Source organism: Aythya ferina (genome assembly GCF_964211825.1).
Source record: "Aythya ferina genome assembly, chromosome: 34".
In the NCBI taxonomy this organism is placed as follows: Eukaryota; Metazoa; Chordata; class Aves; order Anseriformes; family Anatidae; genus Aythya; species Aythya ferina.
Genome location: NC_140331.1, coordinates 1,060,570 through 1,085,394, shown reverse-complemented (window position 1 = coordinate 1,085,394; position 24,825 = coordinate 1,060,570). Strand labels below are relative to the sequence as shown.

The 24,825-nt window shown below is 63.6% G+C and overlaps 2 protein-coding genes across 3 annotated transcripts; one reads left to right on the top strand and one right to left on the bottom strand.

The window, feature by feature from the left end:
• The first annotated feature begins 3,904 nt into the window (after positions 1-3,904).
• ATP1B2 (ATPase Na+/K+ transporting subunit beta 2) lies at positions 3,905-13,582 on the top strand. Of its 2 annotated transcripts, none has more exons than XM_084501883.1 (7): positions 3,905-4,071; positions 6,019-6,147; positions 7,047-7,151; positions 7,946-8,151; positions 9,728-9,784; positions 11,523-11,618; positions 11,958-13,582. In XM_084501883.1, exons 1-7 carry the CDS (start codon positions 3,960-3,962, stop codon positions 12,120-12,122), a joined length of 870 nt encoding a protein of 289 aa, XP_084358009.1. In that variant the 5' UTR covers positions 3,905-3,959; the 3' UTR covers positions 12,123-13,582. The 2 variants fall into 2 exon arrangements, with proteins under 2 accessions (XP_084358009.1, XP_084358008.1); XM_084501882.1 differs by having other exon boundaries at positions 3,908-4,071; positions 11,520-11,618.
• Positions 13,583-15,861: 2,279 nt separating this feature from the next.
• Positions 15,862-24,613, bottom strand: TP53 (tumor protein p53). Its single transcript, XM_084501855.1, has 11 exons — positions 24,506-24,613; positions 23,375-23,469; positions 23,213-23,264; positions 21,297-21,491; positions 19,958-20,144; positions 18,849-18,961; positions 18,318-18,427; positions 17,606-17,727; positions 16,976-17,055; positions 16,666-16,748; positions 15,862-16,189 (listed from the first exon to the last, which is right to left on the bottom strand). The coding sequence occupies exons 2-11, from the start codon at positions 23,434-23,436 to the stop codon at positions 16,099-16,101; spliced, it is 1,095 nt and encodes a 364-aa protein (XP_084357981.1). The 5' UTR covers positions 23,437-23,469; positions 24,506-24,613; the 3' UTR covers positions 15,862-16,098.
• Between the last annotated feature and the right edge of the window lie 212 nt (positions 24,614-24,825).

Here is a 24,825-nt window from a genome sequence, read left to right as displayed (position 1 = left end):
TTAGCCCCATCCCCTGGGTTAACCTCTGATCTGGATTAGCTCCACCCATAGGTCAAATTTATCCCCAGATGAGCCCCACCCACTGATTATCAGACCCAGATTAGTCCCGCCCTCGGATTAGCCCCACCCCCTGTATCAGACCAATCTGTGTATTAGCCCAACCCTCAGATTACCAGGTTCAACCTTGCCCCCGGATTAGCCCAACCCTCCTCAGATTAGCCCAGCCCTGCATTAGACCAACCCCCGGATTAGCCCCACCCCCTGGGTCAAACTCACCACCAGATTAGTCCTACCCCCTGGATTAGCAACCCCAGATTAAGCTCTCCCTTAGATTAGCCCTGACACCTGGGTTAACCTCACCCCAGATTAGCCCCACCTCCCTGGATTAGCCCTGCCCCACATTATCCCCGCCCTCAGATTAGCCCCACCCCGTGTTATCCTCACCCATGGATTAGCCCCTTCTCCTGGATTAGCCCCACCTGTGTTCTAGCCCCACCCTTATATAAACCCCTCCCCCAGGTTCAACCTTGCCCCTGGATTAGTCTCACCCTGTCAGATTAACCCTGCCCCTGCATTAGCCCCGCCCTCGGATTAGCCCCACCCCCTGGGTGGGGCTATCCTAAAACCTGGATTAACCACATCTCCCCAGGTTAGCTCCGCCTCAGATTATCCTCACCCTCAGGGTCAACCTCACCCACAGATTATCCCCATCCATATAACCCCTGCCCCCAGATTACCCCTTCCCTCAGATTAGCCCCACCCCGTGTTCACCTCACCCCATTTAGCCCTGACCACCTGTATCAGCCTTTCTCCCCAGATTAGCCCCGCCCTTGGAATAACCCCGCCCCCAGTATTAGCTCCATCCCCTCAGATTAGCCCTGTCTCTGTGTTAGCCCCACCCTTGGATTAGCAGCACCCCTGGAACACTGTCACCCCTGGATTAGGCCCAGCCCCCCTATATTATCCCTCCCTGGATTAGCCCCACTCTAGGATTAGCACTGTGCCCTCCCTTAACTTTACCCCTGGATTAGCCCCTCCCCCTGGATTAGCTCCACCTGTGTACTATCCCTGTCATATCAGACTGACCCCCAGGGTCAGCCTTACCCCTGGATTAGCTCCCCCCCTCCAGATTATCCCTGCCCCTGCATCACCCCTGACCTCAGAATAGCCCCACCCCTGGATTAGCCCCGCCCCCTCAGATTAGCCCTGCCTCTTTGTTAGCCCCACCCTCGGATTAGCACCGCCCACTGGGTTAACATCATCCCTGGATTAGCCCTTCTCTGCCATATACCCCCCACCTTGGATTAGCCCCGCCCTTGGATTAGCACTGCCTCCTTGCCTAATTTTACCCCTGGATTAGCCCCACCCCCTGGATTAGCTCCACCTGTGTATTAGCCCCGCCCTCATATTAGCCCCAGCCCCAGGGTCAGGCTCACTCTTGGATTAGCTCCACCTCCAGATTACCCCTGCCCTCGGATTAGCCTCACCCCCGGTTAGCCCCGCCCACCCGTAACAATGTTGCTCCCCAGAATAGCCCCCCCGGATTAGCCCTGCCCCTGTGTTAGCCCCACCCTCGGATTAGCACCACCCCTGGGTTAATTTATCCCCTGGATTAACCCCTAACCCTTGGATTAGCCCCACCCTGTATAAACCCCACCCCCCGGATTAGCTCCGCCCCCCACTTTATCCCTGCCCCCACGCAACACCCTCCCTCAGATTAGCCCCGCCCCCTGGATTAACCTCACCCCATGGATTAACCCCGCCCCCTGACCGGGATTAGCCCCGCCCCCTGGATTAACCTCACCCCATGGATTAACCCCGCCCCCTGACCGGGATTAGCCCCGCCCCCTGGATTAACCTCACCCCATGGATTAACCCCGCCCCCTGACCGGGATTAGCCCCGCCCCCAGCCCAGGCCTGAGCCCTTAAAGGGCCGGCGCGCTATAATTAGCCCCAAAGCCGCTCAGCCCTAAGCCGCTTCCACCCCCCCCCGGGGCCCCCCCCCACAATCCCACAGTGCCCCTGGGCCGCACGGCATGCTGGGAACGCTGCCCCCCCCCTCAGCCCCCCCCCATGGTCCAAAGGATGCTGGGAGCCCCCCCCCCCCAAAGATGTTGGGCTGGGGGGGGGGGAAGGACCCAGGGCCCCCCCCCCCAAAAGGACCCAGGTGCCAAAGGCTCCCCCCAACCCTGGGGGGGTCCCCAGAGGGCCCAGCCCCCCCCCCTCGAACGCCCCCCATGTGCCCCCCAAAAGGGACCCAGCCCCCCCCGGCCCCCCCCTCAGGTGTTCCCCAATCCCCCCATGTGCCCCCCTGCCCCCCCCCGCCCCCAGGGGGTCCAGCCCCCCCTCAGGGCCCCCCCCCCAAGTGAACCCAGACACCCCCAGACCCCCCCCGACCCCCCCAAGTCCCCCCCCAGGGGACCCAGCCTCCCCCGACCCCCCCCCCCGACCCCCCCAGGTGCCCCCACTCCCGGGATCCCCCCACCCCCAGAGGACCCAACCCCCCGGGACACCCCCCCCACTGACCGCTGCCCCCCCCCCAGTGCCCCCCCAACCCCCCAGGACCCCCTAGGTGCCCCCCCCCAGGACCCCCAGCCCCCCCCAATCCCCCCAGTACCCCCCCAGTACCCCCCCACGACCCCCCCCAATTGCCCCCACTCCCGGAATCCCCCCCCCCAGAAGACCCAACCCCCCCAGGACCCCCCCAGTTGCCCCCCCAGGACCCAACCCCCCCCAGGATCCCCCCCCCCCACTGACCCCTGCCCCCCCCGGTGCCCCCCCCGGTGCCCCCCAGCCCCTCTCACCCGCTCAGCTCCCGGTGCCCGCGGCGCCTCCCGGGGATTTTGGCCCCGCCCGGGGATTAACGGGGATGTGCGGGGCCCCCCCCCCTTTTTTATAGCCCCCCCCCCCCGAGGGCTCCGGGACACCGGGGGGGGGAGGGGGGGGCACACACAACCCCCCCCCCCCCCCGTTGTCCCCAGGGGACCCGTCCGGGACGCGCCGTTACCGGGGAGCCCGGAGCCGCCCGGCACGGCACGACCGGGGGGGGGGCGTGGGGGTCCCCCCCCCCTCTTTTTTTGGGTGTTGGGGGGGGGCTGGGGGGGTTGTGTGTCCCCCCCGGCACCTCCCGCCCACGCCCCGCCCCCTCTCCAGCCCCGCCCCCCCCCCCGCTCGGCAGCCCCCAAGGGCACCCAGGGCCCCTCCTCCAGTGCTCCCAGTTGGCTCCCAGTAAGCTCCCGGGGGTCCTCCTCATCGACCCCTCGCCGTGGCCCCAGTAAGCCCCCAGTAGCCCCCCCAGTGCTCCCAGTAACCCCCCAGTGCTCCTGCTAACCTGCTCAATGCCCCCAGTAGCCCCCCAGTGCTCCCAGTGCTCACCCAGTAAGCCCCCAGAGCTCCCAGTAACCTTTTCAGTGTCCCCAGTAGCCCCCCAGTGCTCCCAGTAACCTTCTCAATACTCCCAGTACCCGCTCAGTGGCCCCAGTAGCCCCCCAGTGCTCCCAGTAGCCACCCAGTGCTCCCAGTAACCTTCTCAATGCCCCCAGTAGCCCCCCAGTTCTCCCAGTTAGCACCCCCAGTGCTCCCCCATCCCCCTCCCAAGGCTCCCAGCGCCCCCCCAGTGCTCCACCCAACCCTCCCAGTGCTCCCAGTACCCCCCAGTGGCCTCCCAGCGCCCCTCTCCCCGCGTGGCCCCTTTAAGCGCCCCCCCCCCATTAAATCTCTCAATGGGGGGCGGTGGGAAACGGCCGCGGGGCTCCCCGCCCCCTTCATTAGCATAAGGGGCGTGGCTATGGGGCGAGGGGGCGTGGCCCCGAGGCTATATAAGGCGGCGCGGCGGCGGCGCTGGGGAGTCGCGGGTTCGAATCCCGGCGCGGGCGGAGCGGAGCGGGACCCCCGGAGCGCCCCCCCCCCGGGACCCCCCCCTCCAAAAAAATATAAAATAAAATAAAATAAAATAAAAAATGGCTCGGGACAAGGAGAAGCGGAGCTGCGGGCAGGTGCTGGCCGAGTGGCGAGCCTTCGTGTGGGACCCCCGGAGCCGCCAGGTCCTGGGCAGGACCGGCACCAGTTGGGGTAGGTCCGGGATTTTTGGGTGGGGGGGGGGGGTGGTCGGGGGGGCGCGGGGACCCCCCCAGGTTTTGGGGGTGCGATGTGGGGAGCGGCCCTGGGGGGTTACGTGGGGATCCCACCCCATTGGGGTGCAGTGGGGAGGCGCAGAGGGACCCCCCCGTAGGGATGCACGTGGGGGGGCTGCTAAAAGTTGTGCCCCCCCCACCCCGGTGTGGGTTTAGGGTATGGGACCCCCCCCCCCACCATTTGGGTTTCACATGGGGACCCTATTTCCCCCACCATTTGAGTGCAGTGGGGGGGGGGGGGCCGTATGAGACCCCCCAATATAGCTATGGGGGGGGGTCGCATAGGGACCCCCCAAATGGGGGGGGGCACGTAGGGGTCTCCTATAGGGCTGCATCAGGGTGGGTTGCGTAGGGATTCCCCTATAGGTGCAAATGGGGGCACAGCGGGGACCCCCCCCCACTTGGGTCCGATGGGGGGGTGCACAGGGACCCCCCCCGTGTGGGTGCAGCGGGAGGGGGCCATATGGGGACCCCCCCCCCAGGAGTGCAACAGGAGGGGAGTTTTATGGGGTCCTCCCCGGGCATCCCCCAATCTCTGTATGGGTTTAAATGGGGGGGGGGCTGCGTAGGGACCCCCCCAGTATGCAGCCCCCCCCATGGAAGGACATCTCTTAAAGTCCCCCCCCCCATGGGTGTAATTTGGGGGGGCTGCAGGCTCCCCCCACGAGGCTGCATTGGAGGGGGGGGCACTTTGGGGGATTGGGGGGGGGTGGTCAATTTGAGGGGGGGCAGGATTGTGCCCCCCCCCCCGTCTGTCGCGCTGTAGCTGCAAAAGTAGGTCACGGATGGGGCTGGGGGATGGGAGCGACAGGGACCCCCCCCCGGAGGAGGGGGGCAGCCAGATGGACATTGCCCCCCCCCCATTTACAGACAGACGGGACCCCCCCCAGGGCTGGGACCCCCCCCATTTGTAGGGACAGATGGCTCGGGGGGGGGGCTGGGGGCTTTGGGGGGGGGGCAAAAGGGGGATTGGGGTTTTTGGGGGGAATTTTGGGGGTATTTGGAAGGGATTGGGGGGGCCTTCAAGAGTGGGTTTGATTTTTGGGGTGAATTTAGGAGGATTTGGGGACTGCGGTGGGTTTGGGGAGGATTTGGGGCTTTCTGGGGGGTATTTGGGGCTCCAGGAGCAGTTTGGGGGGGGGCTTTGGGGGGTATTTGGGGTGGGATTTGATGTCATTGGGGTGATTTCATGGTTTTTAGGGGGCTTTGGGGGCAGTTTTGGTGTGCTTGGGGTGTTTGGGGCAGTTTTGGGGTAGATTTGATGTCATGGAACAGGTCTTTTGGGGGGTGTTTAGGGCTCTGGGGTCATTTGGGGGTCATTTGGGGGGCTGGCGGTAGTTTGGGACAGCTTTGGGGGTATTTGGGGCTCGGGGGGCAGTTGGGGGGGCAGCTGGGGTGGGAGGGCAGTTGGAGGAGGTGCATTTGGGGCTTCAGGGCAGTTTTTGGGGGGCGTTTGGGGGTCTCGGGGTACTTTTGTGGGGGTGTTTGTTACTGGGGCAATTTAGGGGGGCATTTTGGGGAGATCTTGGGGCAGTTTAGGGGGGGTTGGGGCGGCTTTGTGGGAGTGTTTGGGGCTGTCAGGTCAGTTTGGGTATCTTGGGGCAGTTTTGGGGGCACATTTGGGGTCATTTACGGGCCTTGGGGCAATTTTGGGGGCCTTGGGGCAGTTTGGGGGGGGCTTTTTGGGTGCTGGAGGGGTGACATTTGGGGGGTTTGTGGGACACTTGGGGTCCTTGGGGCAGCTTTGGGCGCATTTTGGGGCAAACGGGCTGCTTTGGGGTGGCGTTTCGGGACCGTTTTTTTTTTTGGGGGGGGGATTCCCCCACCCCCACACCCCCGGGGGGGGTTATGGGGGGGGTGCTGACCCCGTGCGCCCCCCCCCCAGGCCTGATCCTGCTCTTCTACCTGCTCTTCTACGGGTTCCTGGCCGGGCTCTTCGCCCTCACCATGTGGGTGCTGCTGCAGAGCGTCGACCCCCACGTGCCCAAGTACCAGGACCGCCTCGCCACCCCCGGTGCGCACGAGGGGCCCCTCGCACGAGGGTTTGCACGAGGGTTTGCACGAGGGGCCCCTCGCACGGGGACCTGGAGCCAGACCTCGTGGCTGGGGATGTTGGGGGGAGGCGCTGGGGGTGTGCAGTGGGCGGCCTTGAACCCCCCCCTAGTGTGACCCATTGCACGAGGGACCCTTTGCACGAGGGTTTGCACAAGAGACCCTTTGCACGAGGGCTTGGAGTGAGACCTCGTGGCCAGGAGCATTGGGGGTGTGCAATGGGCAGCCTTGAAACCCCCCCCAGTGTGATCCTTTGCACGAGGGTTTACACAAGGGTACCTTTGCACGAGGTTTTGCACGAGGGGTCGCATGAGGTGCCCCTTGCACGAGGGCTTGGAGTGAGGCCTTGTGGCTGGGGGTGCTGGGGGAGGGCATTGGGAGTGTGCAGTGGGCGGCCTTGAACCCCCCCACCCGGTGGGACCTTTTGCACAAGGATTTTCACGAGGGGCCCTTTCCCTTTGCACAAAGGTTTACATGAGGGGCCCCTTGCACAGGGACTTGCAGTGAGACCTCGTGGCTGGGGGAAGTGTGCAATAGGCAGGTTTGAAACCCCCCCAAGTGACCCTTTGCACGAGGATTTGCACAAGGGGCCCCGTGGGACCTTGGTGGGGTTTGTGTAAAGGGGGTTGGGCGGGCACCAGGGGGCCTTGACACCCTGAGACAGCCCTCACACGAGGGTTTGCACGAGGATTTGCACAAGGGCTGCCTCAACATTGCCCGGGGGGAGTGGGTGTGCAATGGGGGGGGTGGCTCAGCCCCTGGCTCCCCCCTCCCCTTGCACGAGGGCCCCTCCCCTCCCCCCCGTGCACGTTGCACGGCCGTCGTGCAAGGCCGTGGTGCGAGGCCAGTCCCCGTGCGCAGGGATGATGATCCGCCCGCGCGCCGAGGGGCTCGACGTCACCTTCAACGTCACCCAGAGCCAGACCTGGCTCCACTATGTCCGCGCCCTGCACCAGTTCCTCGAGCGTGAGTGGACTGGGAGGCACTGGGAGGGGGCTGGAGGGCACTGGGAAGGGGCTGGGAGGGAACTGGGGGGCACTGGGAGGGAACTGGGGGCTCTGGGAAGGACTTAGGGAGCCTCACAATGTGCTGGGAGGGTCCTAGTCTGTACTGGAAGGCACTGGGAGGTCTCCAGTCTGTACTGGGATGGTTCTAGGATGTACTGGGATCCCCTTGGAGGCACTGGGAGGGCCCCATTCTGTGCTAGAAGAGCCTCAGTCCATACTGGGAGTGCCCTAGTCCATACTGGGAAGCACTGGGAGCTTCCTAGTCTGTACTGGGAGGGCTCTGATTTATTTTGGGAGGCACTGGGAGTTCCCTAGTCCATACCAGGTGGGCCCTAATCCATACTGGGAGGCACTGGGGGGTCTCCAGTCCATACTGGGTAGGCTCTGATCCATACTAGTCCATACTGGGTGGGCCCCTTGTCCATACTGGGAGGTCCCTAGTCCCTACTGGGAGGCACTGGGAGTTCCCTAGTCCATTCTGGGAGGCACTAGGAAGTCCATAGTCCAAACTGGGAGGGCTCTGATCCATACTGGGAGGCACTGGGGGGTCCCTAGTCCATACTGGGTGGGCCTTAATGCATACTGGGAGGTGCTGGGGGGTCCCTAGCCCACACTGGGAGACACTGGGGGGCCCCTACTCCATACCGGGTGGTCCCCGACCCATCCTGGGAAGCCCCTAGTCCCTTCTGGGAGGCAGCGGGAGCTCCCTGGCCCGTACTGGGCGGCACTGGTGCGAGCGGGTGCTGGCCGCAGCGTACAACGACAGCGTGCAGGCCGCCCGCAACGCCGCCTGCACCCCGGGGCGCTACAACGAGCAGCCGGACGACGGCGTGCCCAACTACCCCAAGCGCGCCTGCCGCTTCAACCGCTCGCTGCTGGGACCCTGCGCCGGGCTGGGCGCCGACGACGACTACGGCTACGGCGCCGGGCGGCCCTGCGTGCTGCTCAAGGTCAACCGGGTGAGGCGCTGGGGGCACTGGGAGCACTGGGAGGGGAGGATGGGGAGGGTTGGGATGCGGCGAGAGGGGCTGGGAGCGCCGGGGAGGTGCAAAATGTAATGGGTGGGGAGGTTTGGAGTGCACTGGGAGGGACTGGGAGCACTGGGAGGGACTGGGAGCACTGGGAGGGGAGGAAGGGAAAGGTTGGGGAGGTTTGGAGTGCACTGGGAGCACTGGGAAGGTGCATGGTGCAATGGTTGGGGAGGTTTGGAGTGCACTGGGAGGGACTGGGAGCACTGGGAAGGTGCATGGTGCAATGGTTGGGGAGGTTTGGAGTGCACTGGGAGGGACTGGGAGCACTGGGAAGGTGCATGGTGCAATGGTTGGGGAGGTTTGGAGTGCACTGGGAGGGACTGGGAGCACTGGGAGGGGAGGAAGGGAAAGGTTGGGGAGGTTTGGAGTGCACTGGGAGGGACTGGGAGCACTGGGAGGGACTGGGAGCACTGGGAAGGTGCAAAACACAATGGTTGGGGAGGTTTGGAGTGCACTGGGAGGGACTGGGAGCACTGGGAGGGGAGGAAGGGAAAGGTTGGGGAGGTTTGGAGTGCACTGGGAGGGACTGGGAGCACTGGGAAGGTGCATGGTGCAATGGTTGGGGAGGTTTGGAGTGCACTGGGAGGGACTGGGAGCACTGGGAAGGTGCAAAACACAATGGGTGATGAGGTTTGAAGTGTGTTGAGTGGGACTGGGAGCACTGGGAAAGTGCAAAATGTAATGGTTGGGGAGGTTTGGAGTGCACTGGGAAGGACTGGGAGCACTGGGAAGGTGCATGGTGCAATGGTTGGGGAGGTTTGGAGTGCATTGAGTGCAACTGGGAGCACTGGGGGGGGAGGATGGGGAGGGTTGGGATGCGCCAAGAGGGGCTGGGAGCGCTGTGGAGGTGCAAAATGTAATGGTTGGGGAGGTTTGGAGTGCACTGGATGGGACTGGGAGCACTGGGAGGGGAGAAAGGGAAAGGCTGGGGAGAGTTGCGATGAATTGCATGGGACTGTGAGGGACTGGGAGCACTGGGAAGGTGCAGGGTGTCATACTTTGGAGCTTTGCAATGCATTGCATTGGACTGGGAGCACTGGGGAGGTGCATGGTGCATTGCTTCTGGAGCTTTGCAATGCACCGAGTATGACTGGGAGGTACTGGGAGCACTGGGGTGGAGCGGAATGCAATGGTTGTAGAGGTTTGCAATGCACTGGGAGGGACTGGGAGCACTGGGGTGGTGCACAGTGCAATGCTTTGGAGATTTGCAATGCATTGCATGGGACTGGGAGCACTGGGGCAGTGCATACTACTAGTACTGGGGTGCGTTGCATTGGACTGGGAGAGACTGGGAGCACTGGGGTGGTGCACAGTGCAGTGCCATGTGGCTTGTAACGCACTGGGATGCACTGGGAGCACTGGGGTGCGTCTTGCAATGCATTGCCGTGCACTGGGATGCCTTGCATTGCACTGGGAGGCACTGGGATTCCCTGGCATTATGGGCTGTGTGGCACTGGGTCATACTGGGCGGCACTGGGCCCTGTTAACCCTTCACCTCCCACAGGTCATCAACTTCTTCCCGGGGAGGAATAAGAGCATCAACGTGGTGTGCGCCGCCAAGGTGACCCCGGTGTCCCCCCCCCCCCCCACTATCACCCCCCCAGTGTCCCCAGTGTCACCCCCCCCACCCCGTGTCACCCCCCCCATGTCCCCAACGTCCCCTCACTCTCTCATCTCTCCCCAGCGGCCGCGGGCAAAGGGCGACCTGGTAAGGGGGTGCCCCCGAAAAATGGGGTGGGGACCCCAAATAGGCTAGATTCACCCCAAAAGCTTGCTGGGTGTCCCCAGATCTGCTAGTTTAAACCTAAATCCTGCTGGGTACCCCCCAAAATAGGCTAGATTGACCCCAAATCCTGCTGGGTGTCCCCAAATCTGCTAGTTTCAACTTAAATCCTGCTGGGTACTCCTGAAATTGGCTAGATTCACCCCAAAATCCGTCTAGGTGTCCCAAAATCTGCTAGTTTAAATTTAAATCCTGCTGGATATCCCCCCAAATAGGCTAGATTGAACCCCAAATCGTGCTGTGTGTTCCCAAATCTTCTAGTTTCAACCCAAATCCTGCTGGGTGTCCCCAAATCTGCTAGATTAACCCCAAATCTCGCTGCTGCCCCAGAATAGTCTAGATTGACCCCCAAATCCTGCTGAGTGTCCCAGCGTAGGCTAGTTTAATCCCCAAATCCTTCTGGCTGTCACAAAAGCTGCTCATTTCACCTCAAAATTGTGTTTCACCCAAAATCTTCTGGTTTCACCCCATAATCCTGCTGAGTGTCCGCAAACAGGCTAGATTCACCCCAAAGCCCTGCTGAGCTTCCCTGAAGCTTGTTGAATTTACCCCAGATCCTGCTGGGTGCCCCCAAATGTGCTGGATTCACCCCAAAACCTGCTGAGTGTCCCTGAACCGCTGCGTCCCCTTGCTGTCCCCCAAATCCCTGCTGGCTGTCCCCAAATCCAGTGTCCCCAGGGGGTGTCCCCTGATGTCCCCATGCAATGTCCGCCTATGCCATGTCCTTGGTGTCCCCAAGCTGTGTCCCCCAACGTGTCCTCACTGTCCCCGTGCCACATCCCTGCCTTGTTCCCAAGGTCCCTGTGCTGTCCCCAGTGTTCCTGTGCTGTGTTCCCACTGTCCCATTGTGTCCTCGTTGTCCCTGTGCTGTGCCCACAAAGTCTCTGCTGTCCCCAGTGTCCCCGTGCCATGTCCCCCTGTCCCCGTGCAGTTGATTTTCTCTTTCTTTCCGGCCGCGGGGCGCAGGGACAGACGGCCAGCAGTGTAAGGGGACTGGGGGGCACTGGGACAAACTGGGAGGGCACTGGGACAAACTGGGTGGTGGTGGTGGGGTGTCACTGGGAGAGAACTGGGATAAACTGATGGGCATGGGGGCAGATGGGGTATAGGGGAAGGGAACAATGGGGGGCAAAATGAGGGGGATTTGGGGCCATTGGGATATTTGGGAGGATCGGGGGGGATATTTGGGGGAACCAAGGGGATGTTGGGGACAGGGGGGGCAGGATCTAATGGAGGTGGTCTCCAGAGTTGTACTGGGAGGATGCAATGGGGAGGGTCCTTGGGGGAGGGAGGGGGGGGCGTGTTGGGGTTTGTCTATGGGGGTTCCTTTGGAGTATGGGGCGGGGGGAGTCCATGGGAGGGGAAGGGCTGGTAGGGAGACGGATCCTTGGACGGGGGAGGCTGCCTTGGGGGTATTTGGGAGGGGGCATATTTGTGGAGGTGGGCACTGGGGGGTATTGGGCCTCCTCCCCATGTGGGGCAGGTGGGGATGTGCCTGTCCCCCCCCCTACAGCAGGAGGAGGATGCCGCCCTCCTGGGGCCCCTCCAGCTCTTCCCCCCAAATGGCACCATCGACCTCATGTACTTCCCCTACTACGGCAAGAGAGTGCACGTGAGTGGGGGCACAGGGTGGGGGGGCTGGGGCTTGGGGGGGTCCTGGATATATGGCGCAGGGGGTGCCCCTGATCCCCTGGGGGTGTCCCCCGATTCCCTTGCGATGCTGATGCCCCCTTGTAGGGTGATACCCCCTTGTAGGGTGATGCCCCTTGTAGGGTGATGCCCCTTGTAGGGTGATGCCCCTTGTAGGGTGATGCCCCCTCGTTGGGCTTGGTGATGCTCTGGCCCCTTGGCTCACCCTTGGGGTGGGTTTTGGGTGTTAGGGGCGTATGGGGTGGGGGGGGATCACTCCCACGTCCCCCACCCCCAGGGTGACGCCGTCCCCGCGCTGCAGGTGAACTACACGCAGCCGGTGGTGGCGGTGCAGTTTGCCAACGCCACGGCCAACGTGGAGCACCACGTCGAGTGCCGCCTCAACGCCGCCGGCCTCCGCGCTGATGATGAGCGCGACAAATTCGCCGGCCGCGTCGCCTTCCGCCTGCGCATCAACCGGGATTGAGCCCCCCCCCCCCAACCTCCCTGCGCCGCCCCCCCACCCCTCGAGCCAGGTCTAACCTCCCCCCCTTCCGCCTCTCCAGATGCTCCTAATATAAGAATAATAAATGTACATAGATATTTTTTATATTATATATAAATTAAACGGTGTGGTAGGGCCCCGGCTTCTCTCCTCACCCCCAAATGCCCGGGTTTTGCCCCCAGATTTGCCTGTCTTTTGCTTAGGAGCGCCATTGCGGGCTTGCTTTGGTGGTTGCTGGGTGGTTTTTAGTTTTTTTGGGGGCTTCATAGGTAGGTTGGGTGACTTAGGGTGAGGCCAAGATGGCCGCCAGGCTGCTGGCCAAGATGGTTGGTGTTGGTTGTGTGGGCGAGGAGCAAGATGGCACCAGGGTGGCTGCTGTTGAGCTTCGGTTGGGATAGCGCCAGGCTACCAAGATGGCCAGCGTCTGGTTGTGTGGCCAAGATGGCCGTTGTTGGGTCAGTTGAGGCCAAGATGGCCACCAGGCTGCCAAGATGGCCACCAGGCTGCCAAGGTGGCTGCTGTTGGTTGTTTCAATAAAGGGCAAGATGGCAAACTGTGCTACGGGGCCACTGGTTGGGCTGAAGATGGCTGTTGTGGTACTGAGGTGATCAGCAGTGGTTGTACAAGTAGAGGGCAAGATGGCTGCCGTGGGGGACAGGGATGGAAGATGGCTGCCGTAGGCTGAGGCAGAAGCATCCTGGGCTTTGTGGACACTGTGGTTGAGCATTGGTTGGGATCAAGGTGGTGGCCAACGGGGCCAGGGGGCTACCGCCAGCGGAGCAGATAAGGGGCAAGATGGCCACCATGCTAGCCACCATGGTTGAGTGTCATTCGATGAAGGGCATGGAGGAAGGCCACAATGGCCACCGTGGTAGAACACAGCCGCCGAGATGGCCACTGTTGCCCCATGGACGTCCACCCTAGATCCCCATTGCTCATGGCCACCAGGTCCTGGTGGCTATCTTGAACCCCATGGCCTGTAGGCATTGGTGGCCATCTTGGCCACTATCTTGAGTTGCACCCAGCCCTCTTGGACGCCCTGGGTCATATGGTGGCCATTTTGGCTGGTGACCCATCTTGGCTACCATCATGAGTCCCACGCAGGCCTCTTGGGTGCCCTGGGTCGTTGGCAGCTATTTTGCCTGGTGGCCACCTTGGCTACCATCTTGAGTCCCACCTAGCTCTCCTGGGTGCCCCGGGTCATATGGCGGCCATTTTGCCTGGTGGCCACCTTGGCCACCCTCTTGTAGCCCCTTCCTCCCCCCACTAACACCCCCTCTGCGCTGAGCCCTCGAGCCCTCCCCCTCCCACCCCAGCAGGGTGCGCCCCTTCGTTTTGGGGGGAATTGAACAGATTTTGGGTCCACGGGAGGTGAAAGTTGGGGGGGTGTGGACGGGGAGGAACCCCCCCCTCCGTATTAAACCTGTGGTTTTTGGTGGAAATAGCTGCTTTTTTTGGTGGTTTTGTTTGGGCCCGGCTGCCTGGGGCTGCTCCGGGGGTGGTAATTAGGCCACAGTGGGGGTGGGGCCGCTAATGAGCCTGACGAGCTCGTTAGGGAGACGCTGCCAGGGCCGGGTGCCCAGGCACTTGGGTCCCCCCCCCCCCCCCCCCCGTGTCCCCAGCCTCGGTGGCCTCATTCATGATGAGATGGAGGGGGGCGGGGCCGTGGTGTTGACGTCATTGGGGGGCAAGAAAGGGGGGAGACACCGAAATCGCCCGATTTTACCCCAAAATACCTCTGCTGCCCCGTGGCCCCCCCAGTTGACAGCATACAATAAAGACCCCCATAATTAACACCCTGTTCCCCCATTAATTAGCCACCTAATTAAGAGCCCCCCCATTAATGTCTTAATTAAAGAGATTTAATTAACAGTAACATTGAATTAATTGAAATTTAATTTCAATTAATTAATGCCCAATATTCCGCAGTTAACAGCCCCCCCAATTAACGACCCACCACCGATGGACACCCCCTACAACTGACAGCCATCAAAGATGACCCCCAATTAATGGCTCCTAATTAACACCCATTAACTCCTCCCTATGAAGACCCTCCAATTACCCCAATTAAATGCCTCCAAAGTGACCCCCAAATTAATCACCCCAAATTAACAACCAATTAACAGGCTCCCGATGATACCTGAAATGAGAGCCCCCCATTACCAGCTCCTAATCAATACCCCCAATTAACACTCGCCATTAGCACCCCTAATTGTTGGCTGTTAATTACGGCCCCATTAGTGATCCTTCACTAAATACCCTAAATGAGTGTCCCCCCCATTAGCAGTCACAAATCAAGGCATTAATTAGCACCCCTAATTAACTCCCCATGTTCAGAGCCCCCAATAACCCCCCATTTAAATCCCCCAAAGCCGCCCCCCCCCACTGACCTCCCCCAAGGCACCTCCAATTCACAGCCTCTAATTAACCGCCCAATTAACTCCCCCCCACTAATTACCCCCAAATTAATATCCTTAATTAACACTCCCCATAGTTACCCCACTTTATAGCCTTCTGAATTAGCAGCCCCCCCCTAATTATCAGTTCCCCATAGATATTGACAATTAGCCCCCCCATTACCCCCCCTCAGTGATCACCCCCCCATTGATACCCTCTAATTAAGTTGACCCCCCAATTAACCCCAATTATACCCCCAAACCTTCAATTAACAACCCAACATTACCCCCCCCATTATCATCTCCTTCTCGTACCCCCCCCCAATTTAACAACTCCCCCATTAATTCCGATGGAGCCCCCCAAATGAGGCCCCCCCCAATTAACACCCCCAATTGCCAGCCCCTCCCCCCCGTGACCCACATCGCGCCGGGGGGGGGGGGGGGGGCGCAAATCCCCCCCTGATCCCCCCTAATCCCGGCAGCAGCCAGATGGTGACCCCCCCCCGACCCCCCCACCCCCCCCCGCAGGTCCCGGGGGGGGATGGGTGCGGGGGGGCTGTGGGTGCCCCCCCCCACGTCCCAAGGTCACCTCAAGGGGACCGAGGAATTTTCCAGGCTGAGCCTTGGCAGGAGCCGGCCCTTGGGGGGGGGGGTGACATCCCCACCCCCCCCCATACTGGGACCTCCTCGTGCTCCCCAAAATGGGGTCTTAATCCCCCCCCCCAATGGGATCCCTAAATTGCCCCCCCCCCCCCACTACCCAAACCGGGGATGTCCCCAAGCTGCTCCCCCCTCAGGCTATATATTGGGAACCCCCCCCCCCCCCAAACTGGTACCAGACCCCAAACTGGGACCCCCCCAGTAATGGGGAGCCATAAAAGGACACCCCCTCCAAAAAAAGGAACATGTTCTGGGGGATCCCACCCCAGTTCCCCCCCCCCCAGAGCCCCATAATAGAGAACCCCAAAATGCCCTCCCCAGTACCCCATACTTGGGAACCCTGAACTGGAGACCGCCCCCCCCAGTGCCCCATACTGGGACCCCACCCCCATAACCCATACTGGGGAACCCAAACTGGGACCCCCCCACCCACAGTGGGGACCCCCAAAATGGGCACCCCCCATACAGGGGAACTGTAAACTGGGACCCCCCCCCAGTACCCCATACTGGGGAACCCCAAACTAGGTCTACCCCCCCATATTGGGGAACCCCAAACTGGGATCCCCCCAGTACCGCACACTGGGACAACTGGAGCCCCTCCCCAGTACCCCATGGGAGGACCCCAAATCCGCACCCTCCCCCCCCCCCCCGACACCCCCCGGGGGGGCGGTACAAAAAGTTTTATTCTAAAAAAAATCCATGCCAAAGGGGCGGGGCTAACGCGAGGGAGGCGGGGCCAGGGCGAAGGGGGCGGGGCTTTAGCACGAGGGGGCGTGGCTTAGCGCAGGGGCGTGAGGGGTGGGTGGGGCCGGGGGGGTTGGAGCAGGGAGGGGGCGGGGCTTGGGGCTGCAGGGGGTGGGGCTAGGCGGGGCTGGGGGGCGTGGCCAGCACGGGGGGCGTGGTCAGTCGGAGTCCTGCGGCTCCCCCTTGAGCAGCAGCTTCTTCCCGGAGCGGGGCAGCGGCCCCTCCCCCCGCGGGCGGTGCCCCTTCGACCTGGGGGGGGGGGGTGGGAAAATTGGGGGGGGGGTCAGGGACCCCTACCAAAATTCCTACCCCCCCCCAAGCCCCCAAAAGCAACCCCCATGTCCCTAAAATGAGCCACATGTCCAGGACCCCCCACCCAGGGACCCTCGAGGGTATTGATGACCCCCCCACACTAGAGGATCCCCCCCTCCCACTAACCCGTTTCTCCTCTCCCAAAGGTGCCCCCCCCATAAAGGCGACCTCAGCTCCCCCCCCCCCAGTGTGTTGGTGACCCCCCCACCAGGGAACCCCCTCCCTAAGGGTGTCCTCCCCCCCTCCCAAAAGACCCAAGTATCTGCCCCCCCCCCCCAAAAAAAAACCACAAACCTCTGGATTCCCCCCAAGGACCACAGCCCCCTCCCCAGGTGCCCATGTGTCCCCTCCCCAAGTGTGTGCCCCCCCCCACGGTGACCCAGCCGCCCCCCCCTTGCCCCCCCCCCACTCACGGCCGTGGCGCCGCCCCCTCCTCGGCCATCTGCAGGGCGTCGTTGATCTCCTTCAGCATCTCGAAGCGGCGGCGGCCGCGCACCTTTTGGGGGGGGGGGCACACGGGGTCCGGGCTGGGGGTGAGCTCTGCCCCTAGCAACCCCCCCACACACTTTAACTCCCCCCCCCAGACCCTATCACCGCACCCCAACCCCCCTCCTTCCTCCCAATCCCCACCCCCCTCCCAGGAGCCTCGGTTGCCCATGGGACCCCCTTGCTGCCCCCCCCCCCCCCCCAAAAACCACCCCCAGGACCCCCCCCAGCCCCCACCTGCAGGCAGAAGATCTCATTGTCGGGGTTCAGCACCCGCTTCTTGGGGGTCTCCGGGGCCTTGGTGGGGGGGGACAGGGCTGGGGGGGGGGCAGAAAGGGCTGGGACCGGTGCCTGGGGGGGGCCCCATTGGCCTGGGGGGGGCCCCAGTACCCGGGGGGGGTCCCCAAAGGCCGGGGGGGTCCCCAAAGGCCGGGGGGGCCCCCATTGCCCAGGGCAGGTCCCCACCGCCCCCTCCCTGCAACCCCCGCCCCTCAAAGCCCCACCCCCGGGCCACTTGACTCCACCCCCACCCCAATTAGCCACGCCCCTTTCCACCTGACCACGCCCCCTCCCATAGCCACGCCCCCCAATCCACCTGACCCCATCCCCTCCATTTGGCACCACCACTGCCCTCCCCAGCTGTGTTGCTCCGCCCCCAGCACGTAGCCCCGCCCCCACCTCCGACAGACCACGCCCACCACTCTGACCACGCCCATCCATTGCCTGGCCCCACCCCCAGCTCACCCCAACCACCCACCCCCTGCCCACAGCCCCGCCCTCCCATCGCTGGACCCCGCCCCCATCCGCCAAAGCCCCGCCCTCCAGCCACTAAGCCCCGCCCCTCAGGCGCCAGGCCCTGCCCCTCACCTCGCTTGGCCCCGCCCCCGGCCCCGCCCCTCTTGCGGAAGTTCTCCTCCTCGATCTTGCGGTCCCGGCCGGGGCAGGCGCACACCCGCACCTCGAAGCAGCGGCGCCCCAGCAGCTGCCCCCTGCCCCCCAAAAACAGACTGGGGGGGGGCTCTGAGCACCGGGACCCCCCCCCCGGACCCCCCCGACCCCAGAACCCCACAGAGACCCAGCCACGGACCCCCCCCTCCCCTCCCAAGACCCCCAAATTCCTGCCCCTAAATCCCCCCCCCCCAAGGTGGGATGAGGTTTTGGGGACCCCCCCCGAATCCCCCCCACAACTAGACTCATGCAAGGACACCCCCCCAAAGACCCCCCCCAGTATATGGGGGAACCACCCAGCCCCCCCCCCCCCAAACACAGGCATTTTGGGGCACCCTCCCAAACCCCATCTATTTTGGGGCGCCCCCCCCAACCAGGCATTTTAGGGTTCCCCCCCCAACCAGGCATTTTGGAGCTCCCCCAAATCCCAAATATCTTGGGGTGACCCCCCCCAAACCCCATCTATTGTGGGGCACCCCCCCAACCCCATCTATTTTGGAGCGCCCCCCCCCAAACCCCATCTATTTTGGGGTGCCCCCCCAACCAGGGATTTTAGGGCTCCCCCCTCAAACCAGGCATTTTGGGGCTCCCCCAAACCCCAGATATTTTGGGGTGCCCCCCCCCAACTCACCCCGGCCCCTCCAGCGTGAGGATGGCGAGGATGGGGCGCCGGTTCATGCCCCCCATGCAGGAACTGTTGCACATGAAGCTGTACAGCACCGTGGTGCAGTCCGAGCCCACCTGGGGGGGGGGGGGGACACAACAGCATCGGGGGGGGTCATGAGGACACTCCAAAACCCCCCCCGAAGCCCCCAAAGCCCCCCAACCCTGCCCTAAGCCCCCCAACCCTGCCCCAAGCACCCCAACCCTGCCCTGAGCTTCCCAAACCCACCCTGAGCACCCCCCCCCCAAAAAAAAAAAAAGGAGCATCCCATAAATTGCCCCCCACCCCTGAAACACCCCAAAACACCCCAAATCCAGCCCCCCCCCCCCCTCCAGCCCCCCCAAAAAGCCCCCCAAGAGCCTCCAGATGCCCCCGGGGGTGGCAGAGGGGAGGCTTGGGGAGGGGTTATTTGGGATGGGGGGGGGCTGTTAGGGAGGTGGGGGGGGTTTGGGGGTACCTGGGGGTTTTTTTTGGGGGTGGGGGGGGTTTTGGGGGTACCTCGGGGGGCTCGTAGGGCACGGTGACACTGTGGCGTTTGGTGGTCTCGTCGTCGTGGTACCGCGCCTGGGGGTTCCCCTCCACACGGATCAGGTGCTGGGCGGGGGCCAGGCCTGGGGGGAGGGACGGGGGGGGGCATCAGCCCACAGCCCCCCCCCCATAGCACCAATTACCCCAATTTCTCCCCGTAAAGCCCCCCTCCCGGTCCCGGCTCCCCCAGTATCTCCCCCTGGGATCCGCCCCCCAGTGACCCCCAGACCCCCCCCCCGACCCAGTTCTTTCAATGCCCCCCCCCAGCCCCCTGATGTTCCCCCCCCCCCCCAAAACCTCCTTCATCCCCACCCCCATTCTCCCAAGGACCCCCCCCAATCACCCCCAAACCCAATTCCCCCAAGGACTCCCCCCCCATTTCTCCCTGCCCCTGCCCCCCCCCAAATCACTCCCATGGCTCCCCCATTCCCCCCCCAATCACCCCCAATTTCCCCCATACCCCCCCCCCCCCAAGGACCCCCCAAATCACCCCCAGACCCAACTCCCCCCATGCCCCCATCCCTCCATTTCCCCAAGGACCCCCCCAAACAGCCCCAAACCCAACTCCCCCCCATACCCCTGCCCCCCCCCGACCCCCGCCAACCTCCCCAGCCCCCCCGTGCCCCCCCCCAGCTCACCGTCGGTGCCCTCCCCGTTTCTCTTGTGGTGGGGGCAGCGCCACCCCAAACCCAACTCCCCCCATACCCCTGACCCCCCCTGACCCCCCCAGGACCCCCAACCCCCCCCAAAACCCCCCCAGCCCCCCCGTGCCCCCCCCCCAACTCACCGTCGGTGCCCTCCCCATTGCACTCATGGTGGGGGCAGCACCACCCCAAACCCAACTCCCCCCATACCCCTGCCCATCCCTGACCCCCCCAACCCACCCAAGGACCCCCCCATCCCAATTTCCCCCATACCCCCCCCAAAGACCCCCCCAACTTCCCCCACGCCCCCCCAAAGACCCCCCCAATCACCCCCAAACCCAACTCCCCCCATACCCCTGCCCCCCCCACGACCCCCCAGGACCCCCAACCCCCCCAAAACCCCCCCAGCCCCCCCGTGCCCCCCCCCCGGCTCACCGTCGGTGCCCTCCCCGTTCCTCTCGTGGTGGGGGCAGCGCCGCACCACCTCGGCCACGTGCTCCGACTTCTTGTAGACGGCCACGGCGCGCAGCACGGCCCCCGGGGGGGGCGCGGCCCCCACCCTCACCTGCACCGGGCAGGGCTTGGCCAGGCGGCAGTACAGCTTGTTCAGCACCGGGGAGTACTGGGGGGGGGGCACGGGGTCACCCCCGCGACCCCGCCAAGGTGTGTCCGTGCCCCCCCCCCCAGAAACTGCTAGGAATCCCTCCTAAATAACTGAGACCCCCCCCCGGAATAATAGGGACCCCCCCCCAATTAATGGGGACCCCCCCAGGTGCATGAGGACCCCAAAAATATAGGGACCCAGCTACGACCCCCCCAAAATAATGGGGACCCCCCCAGGTGCATAAGGACCCCAAAAATACAGGGACCCAGCTAGGACCCCCCCCCCAATTAATGGGGACCCCCCCCAGGTGCATAAGGACCCCAAAAATACAGGGACCCAGCTAGGACCCCCCCCCCCCAATTAATGGGGACCCCCCCCAGGTGCATAAGGACCCCAAAAATATAGGGACCCAGCTACAACCCCCCCCAGTTAATGGGGACCCCCCCAAAATAACCAAGACCCCCCCCAGGTGCATAAGGACCCCAAAAATATAGGGACCCATCTAAGATCCCCCCCCAATTAATAGGGACCCCCCCACACCATGGACCCCCCCCAGGACCCCTAAAAACTGTCCCCTCCCAAACCCATTTGGGACCCCCCACAACCTTTATGGGGTCCCCCCCAATGACTTGGGACCCCACTCAGGACCCCCCCCAACCCCCCAAAAGCCCCCAGGACCCCCCCACCTCCCTCCTCCCTCCCCATTTCCCCCCTCCCACTGACCAGGACCCCTTTATGGGGTCTCCTGGGTGACCCCACAACCCCATAACCCCCCCCCCAAAAATGCTGTCCCCCCCCATGCCCCCCCCCAAATAACTCCAGCCCCCCCCCAGGACCCCCCCCACCTCCCCCCTCCCTCCCCATTTCACCCCTCCCACTGACCAGGACCCCTTGTGGGACCCTTATAGGGCCTCCTGGGTGACCCCACAACCCCATAACCCCCCCTTACCCCCCCCCAAAGATGCTGTTCCCCCCCCCCGTGCCCCCCCCAACAACTCCAGCCCCCCCCCAAAACAACTCCAGCCCCCCCCACCTCCCTCCTCCCTCCCCATTTCCCCCCTCCCACTGACCGGGACACCCTTATAGGGACTCCTGGGTGACCCCACAACCCCGTAACCCCCCCCAAAAAAAATCCTGCCCCCCCCGTTGTGCCCCCCCCCGGCCACGTACGGTGCAGGTGACGGATTTGGCGGTGCCGGTCTCCTGGAAGCCCAGCTGGAAGTCGTAGTGGCCCCCGTAGTCCTCGGTGGACGGCACCATGGGCAGCGAGGACGCCCGGGGGGGCTCGGGGGGAGCCGCCGGGGGGGGCTCGGTGCCGGGGGGGGGCCCCAGGGGGGGCTCGCTCGGCTCCAGGGGGCACAGGTCCTGCTGGGGAGAGGGGCAGGGGGCAGCCTTGGGGGCACCCCAATGGCGGGGGGACCTCGTGGGGACGCCCGCGTCCCTTTTTTGGGGTCATTCAGGACACTTTTGGGGCACCCAAATCCCTTTTTGGGGTCATTCAGGACCCTTTTGGGGACATCCAGGTCCCTTTTTGGTGCCAGGGTCCCTTTTTGGGGACACCCACGTCCCTTTTTGGGATCATTCAGGACCCTTTTGGGGTCACCCAGGTCCCTTTTGGGTGCCAGGGTCCCTTTTTGGGGTCATTCAGGACCCTTTTGGGGCACCCAGGTCCCTTTTTGGGGTCATTCAGGACCCTTTTGGGGACATCCAGGTCCCTTTTTGGGGTCATTCAGGACCCTTTTGGGGACATCCAGGTCCCTTTTTGGTGCCGGGGTCCCTTTTTGGGATCATTCAGGACCCTTTTGGGGTCACCCAGGTCCCTTTGGGGTGGCAGGGTCCCCTTTTCGGGACATCCAAGCCCCTTTTTGGGGTCATCCAGGACCCTTTTGGGGAACCCAGGGTCATTCAGGACACTTTTGGGGCACCCAGGTCCCTTTTTGGGGTCATTCAGGACCCTTTTGGGGACATCCACGTCCCTTTTGGGTGCCAGGGTCCCTTTTTGGGGACACCCATGTCCCTTTTTGGGGTCATCCAGGTCCCTTTTGGGGACAGCTGGGGGCCAGGGTCCCATTTTGGGGACACCCAAGCTCCTTTTTGGGGTCATCAAGGACCCTTTTGGGGACAACTAGGTGTCATGGTCCCTTTTTGGGGACATCTAGGACCCTTTTGGAGCACCCAGGTCCCTTTTTGGGGTCACTCAGGACACTTTTGGGGAACCCAGGTCCCTTTGGGGTGGCAGGGTCCCCTTTTCGGGACATCCAAGCCCCTTTTTGGGGTCATCCAAGACCCTTTTGGGGACTACCAGGTGTCAGGATCTCTTTTTGGGGTCATCCAGGTCCCTTCTGGGGATGCTCAGGTCCCTTTTGGGGCACCCAGGTCCCTTTTTGGGGTTATCCAGGTCCCTTTTGGGTACAGCTGGGTGTCAGAGCCCCTTTTTGGGGTCATCCAGGCCCCTTCTAGGGAAAACTGGGAGCCAGGCTCCCTTTTGGGGACATCCAAGTCCCTTTTTGGGGGTCATCCAGGTCCCTTTTGGGTGCCAGGGTCCCTTTTTCGGGACATCCAAGCCCCTTTTTGGGGTCATCCAAGACCCTTTTGGGCACAACTAGGTGTCAGGGTCTCTTTTTGGGGTCATCCAGGTCCGTTTTGGGGATGCTCAGGTCCCTTTTGGGGCACCCAGGTCCCTTTTTGGGGTCATCCAGGACCCGTTTGGGTGCCAGGGTCCCTTTTTTTGGGACACCCAGGTCCTTTTTGGGTACAGCTGGGTGCCAGAGCCCCTTTTTGGGGACACCCCGGTCCCTTTTTGGGGTCATCCAAGCCCCTTTTTGGGGTCATTTTGGGGACAGCTGGGTGCTGGAGTCCCTTTTTGGGGTCATCCCAGTCCCTTTTGGGGTCATTCTGGGGACAGCCGGGTGCCTTGGCCCCTTTTGGGAAGAACCCACAACCCCGGCTGCTTTTTTGGGGGGACCCCTGGCAATCCGGGACCCCGTTGGGGTCACCCAGCTGCTGGGGTTCTTTGGGGACAATGGGACCCCCTTGGGGACACCGGGACCCCCCCTGGGGACATCGGGACCCCCCCCCCCACTTACCACAGCCAGCGGATCGTCAGGGGGGGACAGCGAGTGCATGTTATCAGGCAGCCTGGAAAGGGGGGGGGACACAATAAGGTCACCGGGTGGCACCCCCCCGTCCCTGTCACCCCCCTCCCGTGTCCCTGTCACCCCCCCCGTGCCCCCCCCGCCCCCACTCACATGTTCCAGAGCTCGAGGAAGACTTCGGGGGGCTCCAGCAGCGGCTCCAGCTCCTCCGCCATGGGGGCGGTCCCCGGGGGGGGCACTGGGGTCCCCTGAAAAGGGGGGGGGGACACACAGAGGGGACGGCGCTGTCACTGAGGGGGGACACCTGGGGGTCCCCTGTAATGGGGGGGGCACCCAGATGGCCTTTTGGGGGGGCATCTGGGTCTCTGGGGGGAAATTTGGGGGAGGGGGGAGCCTCAAAGCCCTTCCCCTTCCCAGTTATGGACGCACAAATGGGGGGGGCTGACCAGTATGGGCCAGTTTGGGGCCCCCCCCAGCCCTGCGGGGATGGGAGCAGCTGGACTGGGAGCTCCCCATAAAGGGACCCCAAAAGGACCCCCCCCATACACAGGACCCCGTGGGGACCCCTCCCCATACGAGGGCCCCAAAAGGACCCCCCCCAAAGAGGGACCCCAAAGAGAACCCCCCCAAAGAGGGACCCCAAAGAGACCCCCCCCCAAGGAGGGACCCCCATCCAGGGACCCCGTGGGAACCTCCCCCCAAACAGGGATCCCAAAAGGACCCCCCCCCATTGAGGGGACCCTAAAGAGACCCCCCCACACACACCCAAACAGGGACCCCAAAGAGACTCCCCCATAGAGCGACCCCAAGAGGCCCCCCCCATACAGAGACCCCAAAAGGACCCCCCCATAGAGGGTCCCCGGCTGTGAGGACCTCAAAAGTTTCCTGCTGCCCCCCCCCCAAAAAAAAACAGCCCCCCTGTTTCCCCCCCAAATCCCTCCTTCCCCCCCCCAACCACCCCAGGAGCCCCCGCACCCCCCCCCCAGCCCAAGGACCCCCCAAAACACCTCCAGGAGGGGCTGTGGGGGGGTCCCCCCAACCCCCCAGCACCTCACAGCCCCCCCCGACTCCCCCACCCCCCCACTCCCGGCCCCCCCCCCAAAATCACAGGCCTGGGGGGGGGGAGGGGGGCTCAATACAGGGCTCCTGCAGCGCCCCCCGCGCTCGGGACCCCCCCAGGGGGGGTGCCCCGAGGTTCCCCGTGCCCCCCCCGAGCCCCCACCCCCCCGGCACCCCCCCAGACCTCCCCCCGAGCCCCCTCCGGGCCCCCCCGGCCCCCGCCACCTCCGTTCGCGGCGCCGCCGCCTCCGCTGCACGCGCTGGGGATTCCCCTGCCCTCAGCAGGCGCCGCCCTGAAGCCGCCGCGCCGCCATCTTGGGTGAGGGCAAAGGGCCGGGCAGCGCTGGGAGATACCAAGTGGGCTGCGGGGGGTGTGTGTGTGGGGTTCCCCTTTTAATTAATAGTCATTAATAAGGGCGCAGAGAGTCCTTATTACGCTGCCGCTCCCAGCCGTGGCCGGGTTTGCTTGCCTAGCCCTGTTGCGGGATACTGGGAGCACTGGGGGATACTGGGAGCACTGGGGACCCCCCCTCTCCGCCCGGCCC